Source organism: Lathamus discolor, chromosome 6, assembly GCF_037157495.1.
Source record: "Lathamus discolor isolate bLatDis1 chromosome 6, bLatDis1.hap1, whole genome shotgun sequence".
NCBI lineage: Eukaryota > Metazoa > Chordata > Aves > Psittaciformes > Psittacidae > Lathamus > Lathamus discolor.
The window spans coordinates 23,779,566-23,806,873 of NC_088889.1; the positions used below are offsets into that span (position 1 = coordinate 23,779,566).

The following is a 27,308-nucleotide window of genomic DNA, read 5'->3' on the forward strand; positions in this document are numbered from 1 at the left end:
CTGAGTGGTCCATCTGTCAAGCTGATGTCTCTCCAATTTCATCAGGAACATTTTTCTTGCTTAGAAAAAAAGAAAGCGTAACTCCAAGATTGTTAACCCAATTACATGCTACCAATTTAATATAACATAACATACTACTGTACCTCAGCAAAATCTCCACAAACATACAAAATACGAGCTCTATAATATCCTCCATCTTCCCTATGAGTGAATGGTGCCAGACAAACCATCTCTGGATGTGGAGACACTGGCAAATCCATCAGGTTCTGGTAGTTAATTTCAGCAGTTAGAGCCTGAAGTACAGTTCTGTTTTTTTCATCTGTCCTGTAACCCCAGAAGTGTCCAACTTCTACTATCTGAAAGTACAAAAAACAGACAATATAAGATTTCCTATTGTTATTCTACATCAAATACAAAACACATCTGAGCAAAATACTTGAAAGCACTCCTACTCCTGACATGCACATAGAACAGTTCTCATGCTGCAATAATAGTGAAGCATTTCTCTCATAATTAGATGTTATTTTAAAATGTTTAATTGATGTGCAATACACTTTTCCTCTAAATACACCCCAATGTAAACATTACTAAAATACAGAAAATTTAGAAAAGATTGCTTCTATTTTTCTAAATGAAACTAACACACAGAAAACAACGTATACAGTTAACTAGCCAGATACATACACATATGGCACACTTCTCTTATTAGTGAAAGAATACCAGTCAGCTGCATCTGTTAGCAAATCAGCATTGTTACTGTTATGATCAGCTATCCCTTAGGAGACTGAAAAGAACACACCACTACTGAAATAAAACTGAATAAAATGAGCCATCTTTACAAATGGCATACTGAACTCCTATACCATTTCTGATATTCTAACAAATGCTTGCGATAAAGAAGAATCTTTATTTTCAATACACATGACCATTAAAGCCAATGTATTAAACACAAGTAACACAAATAGCTAAATGGTTGGAATATGTCTGACCAAACCAGACATTTTTGATCCAACACTTATGTGAATAAAATGAGGAAAGTGCTCTTTTCCGCACTTGCAAACCACGCCACTAGTATCGAGCTGTTTTAATACTTCAGCCTGTAATTTCAGTGGTTTGGATTGTTTTTATCATTGTTTTTATTTCAGCAGCATATATACTGCTTGTATTACTCTATTTGCTGGAAAGATAGTTAACACAAGATGTAAAATTTCTCAGCTTCAGAATCCAGACACAATTTCCCCCTAACACACTATCTTTTTTTGCATGCAACATTCTTCCTGAATAAGCATGCAGTACCATTAACTCATCTCAGTTCTCGCATCTACAGTTTCCCATTAAAACTACCAGTTAATAACAACCAGGTAAATGGCCCAAATACCTACTGATTCTCATTTCTACAATGTAAACAAATATTTCCCCCTTCCCATTAATTTTCTTTACATTTATGTTTACTTCCAGCTAACATTTACTGCCAGTAAATCTCAAAAATTTTGTCAAGTGCAAGTAAACTCCAATGTTTGAAATTTGTGCGTGACACATGAGTACTGTTTAACAAAGAACTACTGAAAACCAGACCAAGAATATTCCCCATGTGTCCTAAGGATACCTCTATGCTAAAAACATCACTAGCACCCATTCTTTTCATTAAAGATTATCATATAGTAATCTCCTCAAAGTTAACTAGGTAATGATTATTAGATATTCCTTACTTCAGATGTAGAACATTCCTACCTCTGTTATCCTGATGGGCATAAGACGATCTGGGATCATCTTTAACTGTTGTAAAGCACCAAATGAAATTTCCACAGGCTCCACACTCTGCTTTTGACAATCCACATTTACTCTAAAAAATTAATGGAATAATGATGCTAAATGCTTCACAAGCAAAACCTCAAGAGTCCTATTCTTTTGCTTTCATTTAATTCCCAAGGTGTCCCTAGGGCACATTTATGTACTTAATAACTTTTAGTCAGTAAAATATGAATTCTATTAGAATGCAAAATGACCACACAGAACCAAAATACTACAGAGCAACTGAATGCCATTATAATAAAGGAAAGGAAGATACATACCAAGCCACAACTGTGCCATCAATTTGTTAGAAATCTAAAGAATTAAGGTTAAACAGTGGGGCATTTTGCTATGGCATGCCTCCTAAGCTTAATTAAAAAAAAAAAAAAAAACAGAGTACACTACAACACAAAGATAAATTAATAAAATTTTTTTAATATATCATATTCCTTTTACTTGACAAAAGTTAAGAACTCTAAAACGAGTCTTTTAGCCTAGAAGACTTCACAAGTCCCTCAAGAATTAATTTCCACAAAGATTTTAAGTGCTGTTTTGGGCACAGTCAAACTGCTAAAATATTTTTTTAAACACTAAATACAGTCGACTGCAGCTGAAGTATTCGCCTGCAGTTTAACATTTCCAGTTCATTCCGGCCTTCCTATTTTAGTTAGATTTCTTGCAAATACTAAAATGCCTCCAGGCCAAGCAGAAGCTAGGCAGATTAGCATTTTAACAAGTGGCTTGTATGACCTGAAGCTAAGAATCACAGACAGCATAGAGCAAGAATGAAACCCACATACCATACTTTTTAACAAAAGCAGGCATGGGCCAGAAAGACTTATTACACTGCATTCCTCATTAGTATTTTCTACTATGCCTCCGCACCTTACGCTGTTTCTGTTGTTATACTCCTCCTCCCTCACTTTTATGTCACTAAATGCCACTCCTTATTTGCTTTGGTTCTAACAGTCCCCACATTGTCTATAGCATGAAGAAAACTTATTGTGTACATCCATCTTTCTATATGCCAAGGGCAAATACACTAAAAACTTTAAAACAAAGAAAGATGGCCTATACTTCGTGTTCTCTTCAACAGTAAACCCCATTTAACTATAAAAAACATGCAAGATAATTATGTCATTTCTAGTCCTGCAAAAACATGCTGCTTATGCAAAGTTTACGCACCTGCTTTTTGAACCTAACGTATCTTCCTTGGTGACAATTCCATGGAAATCCCCACTGATTCCAGCAAACCTCATTTCAACACAAAGAAACGTGTTTTTCCATATGCTATACAATTACCTTAGAGATTCCACACTCACAGCTGTCACTCCTTGCAATTGCTTTTCAATATCATTTAGATGATAAGCATTCAGCGAAAGAGGAATTTTCAGCTGTGACATCTTGACTGACAGGTATACTGCAGGAAGAATCTTAAAGCTCTCCATGGGGTTACGGGAGAACTCCACAAAAGCCCTATTAAAAAAAACCCCAAAACACAACAAAACAAAACAAAACCCCACCAAGTAAAATTGCAATTAATACTCAATGAGGAATCAAAACAGAACAAAAATCCCAGAAACGTTGTCATTTCCTCTCCGTGTCTTTATCTCAGCAGGTCAGTGAACAGTAAAAAGTAGGTTCTTCAAAAGCTTTGCCTATTGCTCTTATGAACCTTAATACTTTACTTATCATGATGGTTATAAGAAAATCTGTCTAACATTCTCACAAGCCTATACCAAATTTACTGAGCATATTTAATAGAAATAGAAAGGATGTGGAAATTTATGTGAGTAAGGAAAGATTGGAAAAGGCCTAAGAAGGATTACATGACTTCAGCTTTGAACAGTTGTAGTCCAAAGTTAGTCAGATGATTAGCTATAAGAGCCAGTCGCATGCATTTTCGCAAAGCCATTTGACTGTACTAACAAGCTAAATTCAGTATACAAGTTAGAAATACAGACAGATCAACTGCAGTTAAGAGCCACTCTTAGACCACAGAAGAGACAAACCAGAAGGCAGTTTTCTAAATCAGCTAGTTTACCTAATGTTATTCCAATTACTGTATCTCAAACTTCAAACCCACATTTCTTACTGTAGCCAATGCATTAAAAATAAACTACTGATTCTTAAGAGAGAAAAATAAACTCATTTTGTCAGTGCACCACTGAAAAAAAAGGGATTACTAGATTCATAACTGAGAAACATAAGAAAGGAGGAATACTTAAAGTATTTTATACTTACTTCGATCCATCATAGGCAATAGATTTTACCTGCCCACACTGTCTAAACAGTGACTGCAACTGTTTATGGTATAGATATCCATAGGGAGGAATATTCCTCAGCTGTTAAGAAAAAGTAATTAAATTTGGATACATTCATATATTTTAAAGCCCTAAATTCACCTAAATAATTACCTTTGACCTTCACTTAAGCTGTGATAGTGATGTACAATCTAAGTCCCAAATTCAAAAAAATGCTATATACTACATTACATTTTGAAGATCTCAACAGAAAATAATATTGGAGTTTTGCTGCTAAAGCTGCCCTAACTGCCAGTGAATGAATGTTTTAACTATAAATGAAGCAGCTTCATGTGTAGTTCCTTATATTTCTTTGATAATTTTTCCTAGAAGCTGTCTAGTATCCCTTTTTGCTTGTAACAGAAAAGCAATAGAATGCTATGCTCCCTTGTCCACCACTGGGAACTACAACCTAGGCATAGCCTGGGTGTAGCCTGGGAAACAGGAGGAGCTACAGCCCTGCACGTCCTGACGTAACTACCACATATTGAATTACTGACATAGGGTAGGACAGCTCATCCAACTGGAAAGCATTTAAGGATGGTTAGATGCTTCTTAGGGGCAACAGTCAAAGAGCAACCTCCTGGTCTTCCCTATGTGGAGGAGTAGCTCAAATGTAAGATGGTCTTATATGGAGTAGATAATGGAACAACCCAGGCCTTGTGGGTCAGTATAAGAGAAGAGGTCAGTAAGGGTAACACTGAGGTAGGAACTTGTAGCAGGCATCAGTCAGGATGAAGCAGATAATCTTTAGACAACATGCACAGGTCTCCAGATCACGGACCTTGCATCTTAAGAGGGAGAGAGCAGGCGCTCTGACAACCTGCTAGAAGGGCAGGACACAAGCTCCTAGATTTCTGAAGGGTATAGCTTCTTAAAAGAGGTCACGAGCCAAACAGGGCTCTTCTGGATCTGCTACTGGTGAACAATGCAGAATTTGTTACAGAAGCCATCAGCAACAGCAGCTTGGGCCACAGCAACCAGGAAAGAAGGGAGCTCAAGATCTTGGGAATGAGGAAGGCAAGTAACAGAATCCACATCCTGAAGTCTAGGACAGTCCAGTTTGGTTTATTCAGGGACCTGGTAGGTGGGAACCCACAGGAAGTTGCAGAATCCCCATCCTCAGAGCTTCTTCCAAACACAAGTGGATGAAGGCCTAAGCAACATGGTCTGAACTCACTGTTAATTCTGCTTTGACCATATCACTAGGTAGCTAGCTGACTTCACGAGGTCTCTTCCAAACTGAATTATTAAAAGATTCTGCTATTCTTGGATTTTAACCCTAAAGCAACTACATACTGATGAAGTTACTCGAGTTGCAACACCTTTTCAAAGGCATTCTGTTAAGAGTAACATTCTAGTTAAATATATTGGATTGTGTAGTGTTAAGTATACTGAATTCTATAGGTGGTATATAGTTAAGTATAATGGATTACAACTTTAACATGCATTACCACGGCAACAAGACAGTTGTGCATTTTACAAATTCCATGAGCTAAACTTGGAAACTAACTCTACAAATCAACAGAAAAGCTTTCTGCTACTTTAACACCTGTCTCGCTCAGGAGGCAGAGAGCTAACGTAAGTGTATGAGCAGTTAAAAGCAAACGAAGACTATTAATATGTGACTGTAGCCAAATATCCATTTCTCTATCTTCTTCTTACTCAGTCATCTCTCACAGGAAATCTTGCTTTAATGCAGAATCATAGAACTCCTAACTAGCATGTTCAAGATTCTGGACTTTGAATTGTTTTTCAGGGGCTATAGAACTGTCTGTTCTTCTCTTTCGTTGTTACCATCTTAGACAGGAAAGAATGGATACTTCTTGGAAAAATCTTCATGCGCCTTTAAGTTAGAGTACTAAGATCAGTTGCTGGCCAAAAACACAGTCTAGGACAAACTGCAGAAACAAACAATCTCAAGGAAAGATGATTTAGAGAGAAGAGAATAGGAGGAATAATTGCCTTTTATATCTTTGGCACACACTATGAGGAGCATCGTCTGGGTACAAGAAGAATCAAACTGAGAGCTTGAGGAACTTGCAGCACTTGTGCCCAAGATCATTTACACTGATGAAGACACAGCAGCTACTTTTTCCATCTTCAAGATGATCTCCTCCTATCAACTGCTTGTTAAAAGAGTTATGTGCATTAAAAGTAAATAGCTCCTTATATCTAACATTTTAATCTTAACCAATGTTGCTATGGCAAAACTGATCTTGTCTTCATGCCACAAGACTGATATTTTCTATAGCCCCAGAAGGAGTCAGGACAAAGGAGGAGTTTGCTTTGGTAGATGAGGATTGGGTTAGGGATCAGCTATGCAAACTGAAAATCTGTAAATCGATGGGTCCGGATGCAATGCACCCACGGGTGCTGAGGGAGCTGGCGGAGGTCATTGCTAGGCCACTTTCCATCATCTTTGGTAAGTCGTGGGAAACGGGCGAGGTGCCTGAGGATTGGTGGATGGCAAAGGTCACACCAATCTATAAGAAGGGCAAGAAGGAGGACCCGGGTAATTATAGACCGGTCAGCCTTACCTCCATCCCTGGAAAGATGATGGAACAACTTATTCTTGACTCCATCACTAGGCATATCAAGGATGAGGGGGTCATTAAGAACAGCCAACATGGTTTTATGAGGGGGAAGTCATGTATGACCAACCTTATAGCCTTCTATGAGGAAGTGACTAGGTGGAGGGATGATGGTAGAGCGGTAGATGTAGTTTTTCTTGATTTCAGTAAGGCATTTGATACTGTCTCCCACAGCATCCTCATAGATAAGCTAAGGAAGTGTGGGCTTGACGATCAAGTAGTGAGGTGGATCGAGAACTGGTTGAAAGGAAGAAGGCAGAGAGTTGTGGTCAATGGCGCAGAATCTAGCTGGAGGTCTGTGACTAGTGGAGTTCCTCAGGGGTCGGTGCTGGGACCGGTGCTGTTTAATATTTTCATCAATGACCTGAATGAGGGAACTGAGTGCACCCTCAGCAAGTTCGCTGATGACACAAAACTGGGAGGAGTGGCTGACACACCAGAGGACTGTGCTGCCATTCAGCGAGACCTGGACAGGCTGGAGAGTTGGGCGGGGAGAAACTTGATGAAATTTAACAAGGGCAAGTGTAGAGTCTTGCGTCTGGGGAAGAACAACCCCATGTACCAGTACAGGTTGGGGGGTGACCTGCTGGAAAGTAGCGAAGGGGAAAGGGACCTGGGGGTCCTGGTGGATAGGAGGATGACCATGAGGCAGCAATGTGCTCTTGTGGCCAAGAAGGCAAATGGCATCTTAGGGTGCATTAGAAAGGGAGTGGTTAGTAGGTCAAGAGAGGTTCTCCTCCCCCTCTACTCAGCCTTGGTGAGGCCGCATCTGGAATATTGCGTCCAGTTCTGGGCCCCTCTGTTCAAGAAGGACAGGGAATTGCTTGAAGGAGTCCAGCGCAGAGCCACAAAGATGATTAAGGGAGTGGAACATCTCCCTTATGAGGAGAGGCTGAGGGAGCTGGGTCTCTTTAGCTTGGAGAAGAGGAGACTGAGGGGTGACCTCATCAATGTTTACAAATATGTGAAGGGTAGGTGTCAGGATGATGGAGCTAGGCTTTTTTCAGTGATATCCAGTGATAGGACAAGGGGCATTGGGTGTAAACTGGAGCATAGGAAGTTCCACGTTAACATCAGGAAGAACTTTACTGTAAGAGTGACAGAGCACTGGCACAGGTTGCCCAGGGGGGTTGTGGAGTCTCCTACACTGGAGATATTCAAGGCCCGCCTGGACAAGTTCCTGTGTGATGTACTGTAGGTTACCCTGCTCTTGCAGGGGGGTTGGACTAGATGATCTTTTTAGGTCCCTTCCAACCCTTGGGATTCTGTGATTCTGTGATTTTGTTTCAATATCCTTAAATGATATGTTAAAAACTTTAAAAGACATAAATAAGCGTGTTTGTGTGCAGATATTGGCATGACAGCCAATAAATCTTTTATTAGTTCAAATCTTGTATTAGTTTTATGAAAGTTGTTTGCCTGCACAAGACTAGCAATCAAATGCATAGAGGCAGTTCTCAGTAGGAATTCTTCTAAAATTGCCCACCCACCCAATGTTTATTATATTGAAAAAAAATGGAGATGGGAGAGAAGACAATTTACAGAGCGAGGATCACAGTAGATAATTATGTTTTTGCCCAAGACAGACCAAGACTTGAAACCACCACCGAAACACTACACATTTTTACTACTTACGTCATTCACCTTCTTAACATACCATTACAGTAGTTTTTGGATCTCTGCCAGCAAGGTCTCTCACAGCACTTTCTTCATTACATTTTCCAAAAGTAAAGTAGTTTGGATAGAAAGCACCAGCTATCGCAACCTGACATCAAGATAATATTTTGGAAAATGCAGCAGATTACATTCAGTTTCTTGAAAAGAGGTAACTAACAGCATAAAGAGATACCAGTAGATCTTTGTATGATTTTTTTTTCTGTCTCTTTCCAGGAATTACTATAATTGCAGACTAAACATTAATTCATGCAAATTCTTAAAACCATACTTTTCATGAAAAGAGTTCAAGTTCTGCAACAATCTTGCATAACGTTAATATTTTTGTATGCAAACTTGCTCTATGAAAACTGTAATTGTTAGCCCTGATTTCAAGAAGAGCCTCAATTTTAAATAAGTTCATGAAAAATCAGCCACATGAAAATGGTTCAATTTTCATGATACATCTTAGAATACTTAACAATTCAGCTCTGAAAAGTTCACTGATTATACAGTTAAACCAATTGTCACTGAAATGATAAATAGGCCTGAAAATAAGGTCACTATTAATCAGCTCAAATGAGACAAGAAGTGTAATTGGAAATTTGACAAAGTTACAATAGCTGAAAGACAACTAATCCCTCCCCTTCTCCCCGCACTAACCAAGCCAGTGGTGGTCCAAACAGGGCACTCAAAACAAGTGAAAATGCAGTTTTCAGATCTGATAGTTCTTAGATTTCCCACACAAAACATCCTTCTTTAGAGTCTTTTTATGACTTCAACAAATACTAGCCGAAATAAGCAGTTTAATTCATCTCAGTATGATTTGGTTTTATTTTGATGAACTGTCAAAAGTGAAGGGACAGCCAGAGTTCCAATTCAGCATGAATTCTAAACCAGTGAAAGTAATACTAGTAACAACCTCCTAGGTTGTCAAAAGAAGTACTTTCTTACCTGCAATAGCAAAATCTACAGAGATCTTTGAAACATAAGCGTAACACAAGTTCATCAGTACTAGCACATAAAAATCCAGTTACAGATTTTGTAAATAATGGCTCTCCCCTGAACAGCCAATAAAGCATTACCTGCAAAATGAAGCGTTGTTTGTATAAATATTCCTGATCCACAGCAGATGGCTGAGCATTAACATGCATGTTAAATGCACTGACTCGCTCTTTCAAGTTGTGAAATAACTGTGCCACCTAAAATTTGAGCACTAAATTACATGTTAACATATCAAAAAACATCCACAAATTACAATAAAATCTCTTAGTAAATGTCTAAACTGGTCAAACTCCCTTTCCTTTCTAGGTGACTAATACACATTTTACCTAATATACTGCTTAGCATCTCTACTTTAGATAGTAATTTCAGAACTGTGACTCAAGTTTTCTTGACATCTCTTTATTTAAAGTTGAATTTTGTAGTCACAGAGTATATTACACATATATGATATAGAACAAAGTTAGAAAAAGAACTGAAAACCTTTTACAAGATGATACACTGATTCTACATTGAAATACTTTTGGGTTTGTATCTTAGGAGGTAAAAAACATGCTAAGAACAGCCTGCACTTCTACACTCAACTGTAGTTGTGACCACACATGCTGCATCCTCCATTTAGCAGGTAACAGTGACTTAGCAGATAAGAATGACTTATCTATTTCATCTCACCTCCCGGACCTTCTTGATATGAATACAATTTGATTGACCCCACTCAAGCTCTTTCTAGAAAAGAAAGTGAAAAATGCAAATGTAAAAATTGTTAGAAATTTGTTTCTTCTACTGCTAGTAAGCTTTCCCCCATATTCTTCTGTGTAGTCACAAACAATAGTTATATATAGCAGTGGAAGAATTTGATTTCATTTCACAGCTTTCTTTCATCCATATCAATCAAGTATTATGAGACCTATGAAAATATAATTATATATTTGACTAATAAACTATACTTTGGGTACCACCAGTGCAGCTGTGGGTAATCTAAATTTTTCACATAAACCCACAAGTCCAACTTCTCTATGTTGCTACTACAGAGTCTACTTCAAGATGGACACTTCTTCCAAAGAAACAGAACTTCTTCTCTGGAAATATAACGTTATCACTTCTTTTCTGGCCATTGTGGCTACTCATTATAACCCAGTCACTAACCTTTAATAGAAAAGAAGAAGTAAAGTTTAACTGACCTTGGGATGTCTCAGCTCCCCTTTTTGACTGCATGCCTGCCATGCCTGGAAAAGAAATGGTGTAGTATTCAGGCATAAGCTGCAGTGCTTTAGTAATAGTTATTACAAATATTAACATGACATTCAAAACTATGAAGGTTTTTCTGTACCTATACCAAAGAGAATTTTTTTAACACCAATTTAAAAAACAGAGATTAACACAGATTTAAAAACCAGCTGGTAATACAGATTACAAATATTTATGCATAGGAGTATAAGGAAAGCTGAATCACAGTGATTCAGGTTGGAGGAGACTTTTTCAGATAAATTGTTGAAACACCCCACACAGCATGGCCAGCTTAGATCAGGTTTTTGAGGATCTTGTCTATAACACCCTGTGTAACCTTGACTGACCTCATGGCTGAATCTGCTCTGAGCAAAGGACTGGACTACAGACCTTCTAAGGTCCTTGCCAACCTTAATTATTTATTATTTTAGTCTAATATGATGCTTGCCTGGTTGGTTCCTAAGCAGATATAAATACCTCTCACTCTTACGAATAATCTTACTTTATTTTTTGAAGGTGGGTGAGAACTCTGGGTCTTCCTTTGCTCATATGTGAGCGCACAAAGTAGCGTGGCTGCAAAATGTAATCCTAAGAATGCATTACTGCAGGGCTGCAAGTGGGACAGGATTATAAATGTACCACAACATGCTTAAGAACAAGAATTTCTATAGGAAGACAACTGTTCTGCCTTCAAGTCAGCTTAGAGATTATGGCATGCAATGCTGCACCCATAGACCAAAAAGGAGTTTAAGCACTATTGTATGAACTATAATGACATATGCTGCCTCAAACTTGCCATCAGTTCCTGCAATTAAATTAGAAATGCAGCATTCGTGTCACTGGGTTTCTGGACATAGCTTAGAGATTCTGGATCAAGGCACATGCCAAAAGCAGACCAAGCATGTTCCATTCCAAGTCTTTACAGGAGTAAGCTCTGATTTGATATGGAAGAAATACAGTAGTCACTCAGTAACAAAGCAACATGAAACAGCCTCTCCACCTGGTATTCTGAGAGGAGATGAACTGAGCATTAAAGCACATCCAAATATGCATAAGCAGAACAAACTGGATGCTTTGATTTGACACTGTAATAAGGCAGGCTACTTCCAGAACCTTTCTTTTCTCCTTGCTTTGGGAGAAAAGTGAACTATCTTATCTAGATACAGTTCTGATGTGGATGCCTCCCAGAAAACAGGTCTGGAAGAAAAATTAACATGCTTAGAATATCACTGAAAATGATTTCATTATTAGGTAGCAAATCTATGAGAGATGCCTGCAGAATCCATTTCTCCTAGTTTGATAACAAGCCACCTCCAGCTTCCTGTGGACACCATCAGCATAGTCGAGCAGCCAGACTTCATTTGCCTACCTTTACTGAGGCTGTCCGATGTCCTGATTTTAAATAATGCTTTTGACATCCACCACTTCCATACCCAAGCCTTGTGTCAGAAAAATAAACTCCACTTGACATTATCTTTTTGAAAAACTCTATTTAAAATCCTATCTCTTAAATCAGGCTGATTAGCCTTTACTTCCCCAGATTCTCCTCTTTCTACTGCTAAAGCTTTTGAAATTTTTTCTATTCACTAAAACCTTTTGCAAGCAAGGGCTCAAAAAATATGTGCTAATGATTCACAGAACTTCAGTTTACTCGGGAAGAAATCTAATCTGAACTGGGAAGTCTGAAAACATACTATTTGCCTGTTCTTTTGTGATAGCCAGCCATTCAAAACAAAGCTTTCACATCACTCACACAGACACCGCACAGAAAACCTCTCTTTGAATGTTAGTGCTCATTCTCTAAGACACCATACTGGTTTATAGAAGTATCACCTTCAGATTAACAGGACACAAGGGAAATACAGCATACAACAGGATAAGGTGAATTAAGAAAAGATGATGCTGGAGCCCCAGGATCAGCATGTATGTGTGGCATAGGTGCCCATGTCTGTGCTTCATAAAATTGTAACACCAGAATACAGAAAAACAAGTCAGCATTCACCAAAGTTAGAAAAGGCCAACATAAACAAAATGGAATAAATTAAACCAGCAGATGAAGATTTTGGAGTGTCCGAAAGATTACAGAAACATCAGACCATGCATAATGTAAAACATTGGATTCTGAACAGTAAGCTCCTCTGTCAGAAGGCTCTACCAGCTCCGCTGGTACATGCAGAGATTGACCTCTGTCCATGCTATCAGCCTGTGAAGCAGCTAAGCGTACAGGAATATCCCATTTGGACAGAATAAAATACTACAAAGTCAAAGCTACGAAGCCTGGAAAAAGGACACTAAACTCATTCTGTACTAGAATTTATCATTCTGTACTAGAATTTACCAGTCCAAACTGTCCTCGGTTAAAAGGGAGCTACCAATACCATCATGTCTCTGGCATTTCATTTTTAGTTCTTATAATAAGTGATAAATCAGAACTGTTATATAGTATGATACAGCCTTCAAAAAGTATCACTAAGTAGCTAGGAGTAATCTGAAGTTTTTAACAACTGTAAGAAAGAAGACTTACCTTAAATGCATTCACAATTGCAATGCAGTCACTCTTACTATTCTCAGCAAAAACCAGTTTGTTCCTGGCAATACAAACAAAAAGAATCACTGAAAAAAAGTTTTTTTTCAAATACTGAATGTATTTGACATATAGCTCAGGATGCTAAAACTAGAAACAACTTCTAGGACTTCAATAAACAGGGTCAATACATTTACTGTAATTGTCTGTCCTTATTCACATCTCCTTTCTGAAAGTAAACTCCGTTTACTTAAGAGAAACTCCATTTACTTAAAAGAGAAAAAAGAAAATCCTTGTTATTTAGCCCCTCTGTCCATTTTAACAGACACTGTCACATACTCACATCACAAAGACAAAGCTAAAATATCGTCACTTGTACTCAGAAAAGAGTAAGTTACCTCTATCAGAATAATTAGCTCACATACAAAGAGATTTCAGTATCTCAGCTGCCTGTGAAAGCTTCTTTCCACACTGCTGGCACTTTTGACAGAAAATTAGACTCATGACATGAAAAACTGTATGTAGTGTTCAACTTCAGCCTCTGCCCCCAAATGTAGGCTGGAAATTGTAAAGCATCTGAGGTAATACCTGTATCCGTCAACTTGCTGTTGTAAAGGTGATGTAAAAATGTTCCGCAAAGACAGTGCTGCAGCTACAACAAAACCAAATCAAAATGAAAACCTGTAAATCACTTGTTTTTAGAGAAATGTTCTCACATGTTCTTCTTTCAGTTACCTATAATAATGCATTCTTCTAAGCACCCGAAGGCATGCCCAAGGACTATCAGCTTTCCAAGATGCAGATCCACTGGCAATTGTACCAATACTCTTCCTAAGAAAGTCAGCTCACCATCATGTGGGTCTTCTTCTGTTTGCACACAATTCGTAAGTGCTCCCAGCTAGGGAAATTAAATTTTTTTCACTTGTAAAAGCTAACAAAGCAAATCTAAGACCAGTTTGTAAGAAAAGACAAGAAGCAAGCAACATCAATCAGTATCAAAACTGTAATTAAGTTGAAGATCTTAATTTTAAAAGCCTAACATTTTAAAACCGAAGTTTCTAGTACACATACTGGATATAAAAGAAAGCTACAAATGATACAAATATAACTTCTCATGCAGTTCAGAAAAGAGAAAGTTCAGTGAATGTTCTACCCCGTAACAACTTTGTAATTGAAACACCGAATCATCAACTCACATGGAAGTCAGGCTCAGGCCAGAAGAGGATCTTCAGGCCGACTCCTATACATCAAGGTGTAAGGGTACAATTTTGCTACTTCATTAATAAACAATTTCACTTACAGAGTACAAGTTCTCTTTTTTTCCTATTCTTTCTTACCACAGATGCTAATTCACAAACAGCAACATTACTCCCTGGTGAAATTATAATCCTGTTTCAATGAACTAACTGCAGAAATAATGCTGAAAAGTACAGTAAACAAAGTCAAATGTGAGAAAAGATTCTTTAGACACAGCTCTTATTTCAGGTTACAATTAAGGCTACTGCTACCTCACATACCAAGGAAAAACTCTTCCACAGTACACTTTTATTACCTCAATTTTAACAACATTAAAAGAATGCCTACCTCTTTCAGCTGAAGTATGGTACGTTCAATGTCATCTACACTGGGTGGAGAAAGAGCTGTTGCCAGCAAGGCTTTTGGTCCCCCCATATCAAGCTTTTTTATTTTTAAGACTGTAGTTCCCAATGGACAACGCTGAAGGACAGACAATGTTATTGTTACTTTCCCCCCCACAGGAAGTGTGATGAAGTGTCTTCTATGAAAAGTAAGTTCAAGTTCACAATTTAGTAAAAAATTTAAATTTCGTATTACTAAGGATATTTTACTTTTGAGCAGATTATTTATTCTAATCCACAGTCATTTTACTGCTGTAAGGTATCTCCTTCTACAAAGTAAGCTATACGGAATGGTCTTTGTCAATTATCAGCTTTAAAAAAAAACACAACAAAACAAAACCAACCAAAAAAAACCACACACACAAAAAAGCCATTGAAAAATATCTTGATGTTTCCCCAAAGTCTTACCAGTATCTCAGGAACTGACTGCTCTGGAATAGAGTCTGTCCAGAAGTTCTTGCATACAAGCCTATAACAATACCCTTTGGAAACACGTCCAGCACGACCTTCACATAAAAGAACAAATCACCCATTTGTAAACTGTCCGAGTTTCAGGTTGTTGAAAACCCATCCAGCTACAAGCCTTCTGGGCAGCTGAGCAGCACGCAACAGCTGACACTACAAGCTGACCAGCATTTTTCTCTCTTGCAGCAGACAGCCCCAGTGGAGACATTCTCTTTACCTTTTCCCACATAACGATCAGATAAAGTAATTTTGTTTTCACAGCAGCAGTAGCTAATGAAAGAGTTAAAGTACTTCACTCAAATATCTCTTTCACATAACTGCCCTCAAATCAGTATCTTTGTCAATTGAAATGGCATGACAAATCCTGCACTAAAATATACTTCCTCAAAACCATAAACAGGCAAGTTCTTAAATCTAAATTTAATATAGATAAATATGTCAATGGAAGCTTTAGCATATCCTCAAACCAAAGCCAACACCAGCGCTCCAAGATGGACCTGCTGCTGGTCAAAGCCAAGCCCATTAGTAATGGTGGTAGCACCTCTGGGATAACGACATAGTTAAGGGGAAAAAACATTGTTGTGCTGTTGAAGAGAGTGATATGGCAGAGAAACAATTCTGCAGATACCAAGGCCAGTGAGGAAGGAAGGGAGGAGATGCTCCAGGCACCAGAACAGAGCCTCCCCTGCAGGCCATGGCGGTGCAGGCTGTCCCCCTGCAGTCCATGGAGGTCCATGGTGGAGCAGATATCCACCTGCAGCCTGTGGAAGGCCCTCACACCAGAACAGATGGATGCCCAAAGGAAGCTGTGACCTCATGGAAGCCCGTGCTGGAGCAGGCTCCTGCAGGGCCTGTGGCACTGTAGAGAGAGGAGCCCGTGCTACAGCAGGTTTGCTTCAGGACTGGTGACCCCGCAGGGGACCCACACTGGAGCAATCTGTTCCTGAAGGATTGTACCCCATGGGAGGGACCCCACTCTGGAGCAGTTCACGAAGACCTGCAGCCTGTGGGAAGGGTCCACATTTGAGATGTTCATGGAGAACTTTCTCCTGTGAGAAGGACCTCATGACAGAGCAGGGGAAGTGCGTGTGTGAGAAAGGAGCAGCAGAGAAACATGATGAACTGACTGAAACCCCCATTCCCAGTTCCCCTGTGCTGCCCATGAGCTTTTCGTTACACTTTCTTTCCCATGTCCAGTTGAGGAGGGGAAATGACAGAGTAGCTTTGGTGGCACCTCATTTAAAAACATGGACATTTTTAAACCTAAAGATATCACCGTTATAAAATTAATTTAGTACTCCTTTCAACTGAAAAGATTTTTATATTTTAGAGTACTGTCTTACTAGAAGAGACAGTATGACAACTTATTTAACCTTATGCCACATACACTGGTCTGCACACTGCTGTGGTTATTTCAACCAATTTAAGACTGATAAAGACATGAATTTTCTTTTACTGCTGAAACTCAAGTAGTTAGTAAATACCTAGCAGTACTTATCTCCCCCTTTTAAGAAAAGGGATCATGACAGAAATACTATTACATAACAGAGAATCCTAATAAATTCTCAGGTCCATGAATTTTAGTATTTTTTAATAAAACACAAAAAAATCCTATGGAAAAAATACCTGAACAAAATAAAACATTCAGGCACAACTGTTTGATCACATTATCTTACCTGATATGGTAAGGAATTATGTTTCTGTATAAATTACTCAAGGCAAAAATAATCCATGCGTTTACTGTTAATAAAATGAAAAGCAACACAGAATTCTCCATGAAGGTTAGCTTTTAAAATTCCTTTCCATTACTTACTTCCGCCTTACCTTTTCTTTGATTACAGTTTGTTTTAGATGCCCAGCAAAGTCTCAAACTCTGGTAATTAGTTTCCTCATCACAAACCAAAGTTCTAGTTAAGCAGAAATCTATCACTGCAATAAAGAAAAATCTGGTATTATTACAAAACAATTTATCCTCATGACAGTGGAAAAAAATACTGGTTGATTTTGTGTTATCAGAAAAGGAAATTTTCAGTTATTCGAAAACCAGTAAAGAGAGCACTACATTTATAAAGGACCAGACCCAGAACACTGAATACTGACAGAACTGCAAATAGTGCAGATGACAACATAAAAAGGCAATCTGTTCTATATCAAAACATCTGATGCAATTATTTCGAAAGATAGCCAGAATGTGAAGAAAAAACTTAAGGTACTTGTGACATAGGGTCTGATTCTACTTGTTACTGCATTTACAATTATTTTTTTTCTCTCCTCAAAAACATATTAAAACCAGCACCTCACTTGGTAGCTCTACTATTTGATCATATATTCACATTTAAACCCATTCTCTGTTGTGAAAGAAAGAATTCAACAACTGTCAAAGTTGAACTCCAACAGCAATGCTTTGTAAAACAGTAAACTGTTGTGCAGATTTAGGCTACTGCAAGTAAGTATAACACTATAAATACAGCATATACACAATTACAAGATTTAGATGACTTACCGTACTTAACATCAGGAACTGTTACAGAGCTCTCAGCTATGTTTGTACACAGAATAATCTGAGTTTTGAAGCAAAAAATGAGTAATGAATGCATAAAGAAAAAATTACATTAATACTTCTATATGAAAAATCCAACTTGCTATGAAGAAATACAAACGTAATGGCAATACAGTATTTCTGTTCTGCATATTAAAAAAAAAAAGGCAATACAAAACAAGAAAACTTGTATTTTAGTATTTTCTTGTCCTAAGATCAGAGAAGCATAATTAAGTAGTATAGCATACATAAAGAAGAATAATAGAAGTATTTCCTTATGCTTTTGCATAAGAAAGCATCAGTGATAAAGCCAAAACACTAGCCATAACACAGGGTACAAAGCAGGTGGGAGACCCCCATACTAGGGGACTACTTTGCTATGCAGTACCACCAGCAGCATACTGCTACCATGCAAGTGCAAGAATCAACAAGCACAAACTTGCTTAAGGGTAAAACCAGTTTCACACAATAATTTAAGGATAGCTTCCTGTTATTCTCACACTTCCCTTCAGGTCTAAGTACCAGTTAAAGTAACAGCTTGGTAAGAAAAGCAATTAGTTTACATCTTGAAAAAACAAACCTGCTTTGACCTCAACACAGCAGTTTGAGTTGGCACAGCTAATGTTAGCTTATAGACATTATTACTTGCTATTACTCTAGCAAAAGGTTTCACACACTTAAAAAGTAATGATTCAACAATATTTACTTTTCTGTAGCCAGGAACTGTAGCCAAAAGTGCATTATTTTGTTCCTCTAACGTCCCACCTGAGTGAAGTGGGTACACTTGCCACCTAAAGAAAATACATTAGTGAAATATTAACTGATGCAAGATTATAGTAATTATACCTCTGTGCTAAATCATATTATATACTTAGAACTCACACAGGTGAAGGATTCATGTTCCAGTTCAAATAAACAGAAACAAGTGTGGTCTAACTTACCTTTTGTTGAACTTACTTGAGAGACATGACTGCATGTATCTTATTTCATACAAACCTAGGGAAAAAGTAATTACGAGTTTGTTTTCCTTTTAGTGATCACTAACAGTTCCAAAACCCAATTCTCATGTCAACTTAAATTCTTAATTGACTTTCATTACAACCTGCTTTTCACCATATAATAAAGCAGCAGACGAGTTAAACAGTAAATGTAGTAATAAGCCACTGAAACACTGTGAGTCAATTTTTAAGAGTAATATTTCATTAATTTTACACTCAAAGTCAAGTAGCAATATCATCTATAAAGGCCATCTGCCAGTGTCTCATTATTAGCCCTTGCTTCAGTTCCTTGCAACTGACAAGGCTTACCACATGTTGAATGTCTGCTTTAGGTACTTCAGCCAAAACAAGCTGCTTCAGTGGGGTGGGAAGGGGGTAGGGGGGGGAGAAGTAAAGAAAACCAACAAAACCAACAAAAAGCTATTTTTGCCTTAGCCATCTTAGCTTTGGCAGTGCCAGTGCCTATTCTCTGGGGCATGGATTTCACACCTAAGGGATTTTTGCTGTCTTCCTGAATACCTCCACAGGCACCAACCTTTCCAAGAAGCCTAGTTTACTTCTTATTGAGACTTCATTCCAAAACCCTAATTTTCAAAAAATCTCTCTAAACTGGGGCTCCCCAATTGGATATAAAAAAAATGAAATAATTCTGTAACTGAAGTACAAGATTGCTGCAATTTTCAGTGAGGCTAAATGCAGTCTGAGCACCTGAATATGAACATTCTTGGACTCTTTAGATGCCTGTTACTTGACTTCAGAAGTGAGAAGGAGGGAAGACAAATGCACACGGAGGAAGACATTTTCAGCAAAGATAAGAGAGAAGAGTAACTTAAACCAGAAATGAGAAGAAAGAAGGGTATGCAATGGGCTGGAAAGCATGACTGAGTTAATGTAAGCAAGGAAGAGGCCAGAAAGCAAGAAAAGGAGAAACAGATTAACAAATGAATGTGGTTATTATACAAGGTTGGCTGGAAAAAGAAATTGCAGGAGAACATGGAGATTTAGTCAACTACTGGACTCAGAAAGACTGAAACGGGAAAATGAGGGGAAGTGGCTAAAGGTAAGAGTCATAAAAGAAACCACGGTTGGGGCAGAACAGGTAAGCTGCGGGGTGGGGGAATAAATAATTGTGGTGGTGGCTCAATCAGCAGGAATTTAAAAGCTTCAGATGTCCTTTGTGTGAGGCTGCTACAGGTGAAAACAATGTCATTAGAAAGACATCGAGGAAACCTAATTTACATCACTACTCAAATGAGTACTTGAGAATGCAAGTAACTAGCCAAATCAGAAACTACTGACTAGCACAATAATGAAACTATTAAAAGCTCTAAGCAAACACACCTTCAGCACTGTGGTGAAAAAAAATGCACACTGGGAAATACAAAAACAGCGCCACTTTTTAAGATTATTGTAACACAGAAGAGGAAAAAAGTGTTTGGTACTGCTTGACTATCTGTCTAATGTTTCCTCCTTGCCATACTGCCTGGTTACGTATCTGAGTAAGACACTAAGGCTCAAATCCAATTTATGTTTAAAAACAATTAAAAGAAACTTGATCCATGACTGTTACAATCAGGTTCGACATAACCCATATTAACAGTAATCATTAATCAGTCTAGTAATTACTGACTAGACACAGCAGGCAGCATCTGACACCCAGTTCTGGAAGGGACAAGAGCTGATCATGACACCTCCACAATAGAAGGCTGCCACCAGGAGAGACAGATCTTGGAATGAAACAGTAACTAAAAATCTCTTTGGTAAACATACTAGGACAACAAGGAGAGTGGGGCATGGAGAAGCACAAAAGAAAATACAAAACAAAGAAGTGGACATTAGTAAAAAAGATAAAATCTTAGAACAGTAACAGAATCCCTGGAAGCTTTACGCTATGTAGTTTCTGCCATCAGCAAGTGGATGTGAATCACAGAGAAATCAGGCCATCCCCAACTTCTGCATGCTCCTGAAGGATTACAACCTACTCTTGCCTTCATTTAACCCATCAGCTAGTCTGGTAGAAGCGAGTTACATACTTGAAGGTATAGCTCAGTAATGTTTCAGTCACCAGTCTGACCTCTTTTTCCAATTTGTTCTTTAAAAGGTCTAAAGAACTAGACAGCTATGTAAACACTCCAGAAACATTAAGGTTGCCAAGTCTAGCACTCAATACAAAAGAGCTGTCAGAATCTAGACTGGTTGTGCAAACTTAATACAGCCCACTGGGAACATACGCACACATTATGTTAAAAAAAAAGTCACTGTACAGTTTAAGGTGGCACTTTTTCACCTTGTATCTAGGGACATGCTAGCTCTGCAATCAAAGGAGTGCTGAATACTAAAGGGTATTTATCTGTAAAGAATCAGACTCAGTAACATAAAAAATAATTAATTCAACACTGAACAAGACAAGCAATTAAAACAGGAAAGAAAACATAGCATCCTACTCAAGACAGCTGCATGCTCTATGGAAGTGGATTCTGCCTTACCACTGAGTTCCACACAGACAGTGAAAAAAAAAATAAATCACTTAACAGTACTCCTCAATATGGCACTACTGTTTCTGGCTGCTGTTGCCTACTCAGCTCAAAATGTCAATGGAAGTGTTATTCTGAATGTACAAAATGCTATGTAATTTAAGTACTCAAAAAAATCTAAGCATCTCAAATCAGTGCCTTAATGAGATGTTATTTTTAGCCAAATCTGTCCCAGCTGCCCTCTTGTAAACTGAGGGCTTTCCTCTCCTTTTCTCCAGTTCTGCATAAAGACTATTTGTGAAGAAAATTTGAAGAGGCATGGGCTAATCCCATGTTCAAGATCAGTCTTGGGTATCCTTACAAAGCAGGCCAAGGTCAAACACTAAACAACAATAAAAGCCAAACCCAAGAACCAACTAATTCAGAAAACACTATCTACACAGGTTTACATGAATTGACAAAAAGCATTTAAGCAAGGAGTTTCACTTTAGCAGCTGCAATTGTAAACCATCAGGGTCAGCAGCATAGAAAAAAAAAAAAAAATCCTCAAAGGAAAGATAAAAGTTTTGGGAATTGAAAGCGATAGAGTAATTTCAGCCTGAAATGAAGACTCAGAGGGCCTTAGGGAGTCTGAAAGCACACCAGACAAACTCTAATATGAGAGGCCAGAGGCACCAGAGATGGTCTCCCTACCTGATTAATGGCAAACTGGAATGGGTCCTACATTGACATGATGAAGTAATTCCTTCTACCCATTGATTTTATAGAGAAGGTAACTCCAAGAGAGGCAGCTCTAATGCCCTGTAGCTGGCAGGGCGCACCCTCCATCAAAAGGTACTCTGCAAGTGCAGTGTATTTTTGTGCTGCGTTCTGTTTCCAGCCCTAGTGCTAACATATTTACTGCTAAGGTCAACACAGCAGGAAAATGACATTCATAAAGATTTTACATAAAGTTAGGAAGTCCTGGTAGGGACAGACCCCACTATGCCCAAGGAACAGCTGCTCCTGACTCATAAAGATGACTCTCCACTAGTACGCAACGAAGTATTTTCAGTTTTCAAGTAGCAAATTTTCATGAAATAAAAGTATACTTGAAACCACCAAGTAACAGGTTTGTGATGCTCAGGAAAGCAAGTCTGTAGCCTAGTTACATAAACATTACTGCATGCTTTTGTTTTGGCTGTCATTCTTATTGAACCTCTTAGCCAGATTTTAGAGGCAGTGTAAGGTAACTTAGGTTTACTGTTTAAAAAAACTAAAACCATATATAACCATCTCTCTGATCATTAATTGCTATATCATCATGCATGCTTCTGAGGGTTCCTACTACAGCAAGCAACCCATGTACACAGGCAGAAAAAAGTATATTTTAATTTTTACAAGAATCTAAATAAAGACTACACTATATACAGATAAGAAAAGGTCTCCAAAGGAATCCTAGGAACTTCATGCAGTATTTAATAGCTAATCTAAAAACCCCCAGAAACTGAATTTCTGTGGATTAACAGTAGAATTTATTACTGTAACTTCATTTTAAAACATACAGAGTCTTACTTCTGACTCAAAGCATTTCCAATTATTGCCATATTTAAAGAAGTTTGCAAGAAAAATACTCAAATAGACCAATAAACCCCAGTTAAACGTGTTTAATTAATCTCTAGAAGAAAACTTGTTAGGTGACAAATGAAAAATAAAGTTAAGGCATACGCTCACCTGGTAAAAATACTAGCACACTTCCACGTTCTGATGTAACACTCAAGTTTTTTTCCTCCCTAACAAGAATATGCAGGTTTGTTAGTTTCACAACCTCAGTCTATTTTATCACCCCAAGTTATTTTATTCTGAAAGAACAAGCAGAACTGTGCACTTTTTGTAACAAGTATTATTTAAACTTCCTGAAGAAATGGAATTCAGGACGCTACTTTCAGCTATCCATTCTGGAATACCCAGCATATAAATAGCAGAACTAGATCATTAGGTTTAGTCTTCAAAATTACGTAAAAGCAGAAGCATTTTTACTTAGCAAGGAAATGAATCAAAATTAGGTTACCAAAAGTTTTAAAATGTAAATGTAGCATTCTACTGTAGAATTCTAGACAAACTTATTCAGTAATTTTTCAAGAATACATAATACGTTCAACAGAAAAATACCACTAGACACATTTAACAAAAGCCTGGCATGTAAAACAGCTAACCATTATCAATAACTACAGGTCATGACAAACTTGAGAGGCAGACATACTCAATTAACCTGTTAGGAGTCAAGAAGTTAAAATCACCTCAACATAATACAGAACTTGCATTTTTTGTGGCAGTCATTCCTGATGCAAAATTTACAAACCACAAAGTAATAAAGTAATAGTTACTTATTTCAAAAGACAGTAAGGCATTAGTTAAGCAGGCAGTGAAAAATTAATGCTAGTTTGTATTCTTTTGTCATGGCTTAATGTATGTTTTAGTTCACAATGCAAAATAGTTCTGGTGTTATTCTTCATATAAATATTATTTGACTCTGGTCTACAGCAAAGAATCTAGTTTCCACATGGCATGGCTGGCTTGAATGGTCACTTACACTCCAGGGCATGAAGTGTATTTCAAGACACGTTTTTTTCCGTAAGACCTACAAGTAGTCTAACTACCCTCAGTGAAACCACACAGATATGTAGCATAAAAGCAGAGATGCACAGAAAATGAAGTTGCCACTAGGAACTATGATACATGGGCTGCTTCTGCTCCTTAATCAGCATCTTACTGCCCCAAAGAACCAGTGATTTCAGAAATCAAACTGTGTCTTACCTATTCTTCTCCATCTCTAACTCATCAAATGACTGGATCAAAGACATTGCTATTTCATACATTTCTGTTACTATCACTGGTTCCTCAATTATTTGAATAGGAAGCTGTGTGGAGAAGAGAGTATTGAGGTTAACACAGCGTAACAGACTAAAAGACCGTAGATCATGCATATGTGTTGATTTGTCAAGTGCTTTTCCATTAAAACTGATCCAGCACAGAAGCTGTACAAAGAAGTAACAATCTGAAGCATTCATTACCTTCTAGACAGACCCTTCAAGCATGCTACCTTTTAATGCTAAGGAAATACTTCTGATATTTACATACTTGTAGTGACAGGACAACGGGTAACGGGTTAAAACTTAAACAGGGGAAGTTTAGACTGGATATAAGGAGGAAGTTCTTTCCTGTTAGGGTGGTGAGACACTGGAATCAGTTGCCCAGGGAGGTTGTGAGTGCTCCATCCCTGGCGGTGTTCAAGGCCAGGTTGGATGAAGCCTTGTGTGGGATGGTTTAGTGTGTGGTGTCCCTGCCCATGGCAGGGGGGTTGGAACTAGATGATCTTGAGGTCCTTTGCAACCCTAACTATTCTATGATTCTATGATACTTAAGACAACTACTAGCCCACACTCTATTCCCTAAAGTCTGCCAGACATACTCTTTATATGAAGTGTTAGGCACATGAGACTAACCAGAACACACAGATGATAAGGAGAGGAATTTGTATGAGGCATGCACAGTCCTTCTCACAGGTGCTATAATGTGGGTCTCTACCTGACCATCAAATAAATCATGTAGGTCTTGCATTTAATGGGTTTTTTGTTTTAGGTCACACGCTGTCAAAAGAGCTATGGCTCTGTTGTACACAATATAACCATGACGACTCTTGTCAACTCCATTTTCTACCATCCTGTCATAAACTCAGGGCTTTCATATTTAAGAATACAAACCACCAAGTCTTCAGAGCAAAGACAAAAAAAACCAAACAAAACCCCCCAAAACATGCTTACTGAATTAGGGTTTGGTAAGCTCTGGGTTATGCTCTGGGAACAGTCTATAATACTACACATTCCTCCTCTGGAGGGAAAATGGCTTCTGATCATTGCTAATCTTTCTCTTTTAGGGTTTCCCCTCATTCTAGTGGAAACTCTTTACTGGACTAACCACTGTCTGTAACTTTTATAGACTTGTATTACAGTGTAATCTGCCATCCACATACTTCAAATAATTAAAAATCCTATAGACAAACTCAACTTCTTTCCTTCCTTTTATACCTTTGAAGCTCTTTCCTTTTTCCTCCCTCTACCCTCAAATGAAGTATTTCATTTACTTTTATGCTGAAACCTAATAGTTTACACCATCCAGTGACAGTCTAACTCATCCAGATTTTCCCAAGAAACCTAACAGGCTGGAGCAATCAGTTGTGTATCCTTTAAGAAATAATGTATTTTAATCACTAGCTCATAAGCCTCCATTTTGTCATTTATGCTCAACCAAGTGTGTCTCTGAGTTTATCCATCACCTTCACTGGCTGCTGGATATACTACAATAGTACTTTATTATTCAAATACATTTTTATTTAGGTTGGGACTTTTCATTTATACTTTTAAAAAATGGTACTGTAATTGAAGTAACAGTGAAAAAATGAGCATTTGTGCTTTAAGCATATGCTAAGGCCCGCCTGGACAAGTTCCTGTGTGATGTACTGTAGGTTACCCTGCTCTTGCAGGGGGGTTGGACTAGATGATCTTTTTAGGTCCCTTCCAACCCTTGGGATTCTGTGATTCTGTGATTCTAATAATAAAAATACCATAGTCTGTAGTAATTAGTAAACACATGCAGATTAATACCAACAGAAGGTAAGATGCAGCTGCAACCAGTAAGTTTCAACAAGGCTACAAAATGTAGGGGGAAAATCCACTCCTGGAAAGAAATGGAAAATGCAAGCTGAACAGCCAGCCATGAGTAACACTTCAAAAAAAAAAAAAAAAAAAAAAATGAGACTAGCAAACAGTTATCTAACAAAGCTAAATGAAAGCTAGACAGATGTGTTACTGCAACCTCACTGCTCAGCTTTCCAACCCTTAACAGTCAACCTGCAACCATCATGATGTCTGCAGGAAGACTCCACTCTGAAAGCCCTGAGAAAACTATCCTACTTTCTTCTAATAAAGGATGGATTGGAGGATCAGAAAAAGCCACCTATAATAACTTGACAATAATTTCTCCACTTCTGACCCCTCAAATCAAGTAGCCTTATATACATGCTTGAAAGTGACCTATTTGTTCTTAAATTATCCCTGCTTACGTAACTGTCAAATTTGTCTATTCAGTTTTGTCACCAATTCTACCTTTAGCATTCTTTAACATGACAAAGCTTCCACATCAATCCTAATAAAAGGTAACAATGTGATGAACAGGAAATACAAAAGCCCAGTCAGAGCTGACTGAAGTAATACAACAAAATCAGAATAGCTTTTGACAGCAGCTGACTACCTTTCATCCGGACTCTGACTTCATTACCAGGGATATGAAGGAGATCTTATATCTGCAAGCCAAAAAATGGGCCTCTTTGCCTTAGATAAGAAGTAGAGACATGGGATTTCACAGATTTACTGTCAAAATCAAACATCTAGACCCCTTAATTGCATGCATTTTTTAAAATCTGTTCATAGAACTATACAATTAATTTGCAGTCGGTATCTCCAATACTGTACAATAGCAATCGGTAAGCATTTACATAACTAGGTTTAAATTTGCCCATATAATACAGCCTTCATGCATTCTTCATAAAAAACTGGGTTTCACCGATTCCCTGGCATTTAGAGGGGGCTGATATGAAAAACTAATGATCCAATTAAATAACCAGAATAATGTGCTTATGAAGGCCATTACACCAAAAGAAAAAGAAACTACAGTTTATAAACATATACTCACAAATGAAACAGTAGCACCTATAAATGACCTAGGAAAGTGTTAAGCCAGTGCTACACTGAAGAGTGTTTCATCCTCCCTTCCCTCTTTTATTCTTTCATACAAATGAAGTAATTGAATTGAAAACTTAATTGTTGATTCAGCTAGATGCCTATCTAGCCACAGCAAAGGGTTTACTGCAAAAAGACATACAGAAAAAAAAAAGTGACTGGCATGTCTATTTATCTTCGAAATCACAGCTGGTATCAGTGAACTCCAAATTCACTGAATTAACGAAGTCAGAACTGCTCAAAGGAAATCTGTATTTTCAAGCACAGTTTTTAAACATTATCACTTACAGATATGAGTGACAAATTACATCCAAGAGCTCTGCA

General features: G+C 38.0%; 1 protein-coding gene across 4 annotated transcripts in view; it reads right to left on the reverse strand.

The window, feature by feature from the left end:
• The window catches only part of TDRD9 (tudor domain containing 9), an 81,613-nt gene that overhangs the window by 20,297 nt on the left and 34,008 nt on the right, over nucleotides 1-27,308 (reverse strand). For all 4 annotated transcript variants that reach the window (XM_065684701.1, XM_065684699.1, XM_065684702.1 and 1 more), the window contains 19 exons: nucleotides 24,004-24,107; nucleotides 22,921-22,979; nucleotides 18,677-18,731; nucleotides 18,442-18,526; nucleotides 17,700-17,757; nucleotides 17,021-17,125; nucleotides 15,140-15,237; nucleotides 14,679-14,810; nucleotides 13,830-13,992; nucleotides 13,683-13,746; nucleotides 13,095-13,158; nucleotides 10,525-10,569; nucleotides 10,016-10,069; nucleotides 9,427-9,543; nucleotides 8,346-8,453; nucleotides 4,036-4,136; nucleotides 3,094-3,267; nucleotides 1,732-1,843; nucleotides 144-356 (listed from right to left, as the gene is read on the reverse strand). In XM_065684701.1, coding sequence (XP_065540773.1) covers nucleotides 144-356; nucleotides 1,732-1,843; nucleotides 3,094-3,267; nucleotides 4,036-4,136; nucleotides 8,346-8,453; nucleotides 9,427-9,543; nucleotides 10,016-10,069; nucleotides 10,525-10,569; nucleotides 13,095-13,158; nucleotides 13,683-13,746; nucleotides 13,830-13,992; nucleotides 14,679-14,810; nucleotides 15,140-15,237; nucleotides 17,021-17,125; nucleotides 17,700-17,757; nucleotides 18,442-18,526; nucleotides 18,677-18,731; nucleotides 22,921-22,979; nucleotides 24,004-24,107 — 1,911 coding nt within the window. The remainder of the gene's footprint in view (nucleotides 1-143; nucleotides 357-1,731; nucleotides 1,844-3,093; nucleotides 3,268-4,035; nucleotides 4,137-8,345; nucleotides 8,454-9,426; nucleotides 9,544-10,015; nucleotides 10,070-10,524; nucleotides 10,570-13,094; nucleotides 13,159-13,682; nucleotides 13,747-13,829; nucleotides 13,993-14,678; nucleotides 14,811-15,139; nucleotides 15,238-17,020; nucleotides 17,126-17,699; nucleotides 17,758-18,441; nucleotides 18,527-18,676; nucleotides 18,732-22,920; nucleotides 22,980-24,003; nucleotides 24,108-27,308) is intronic.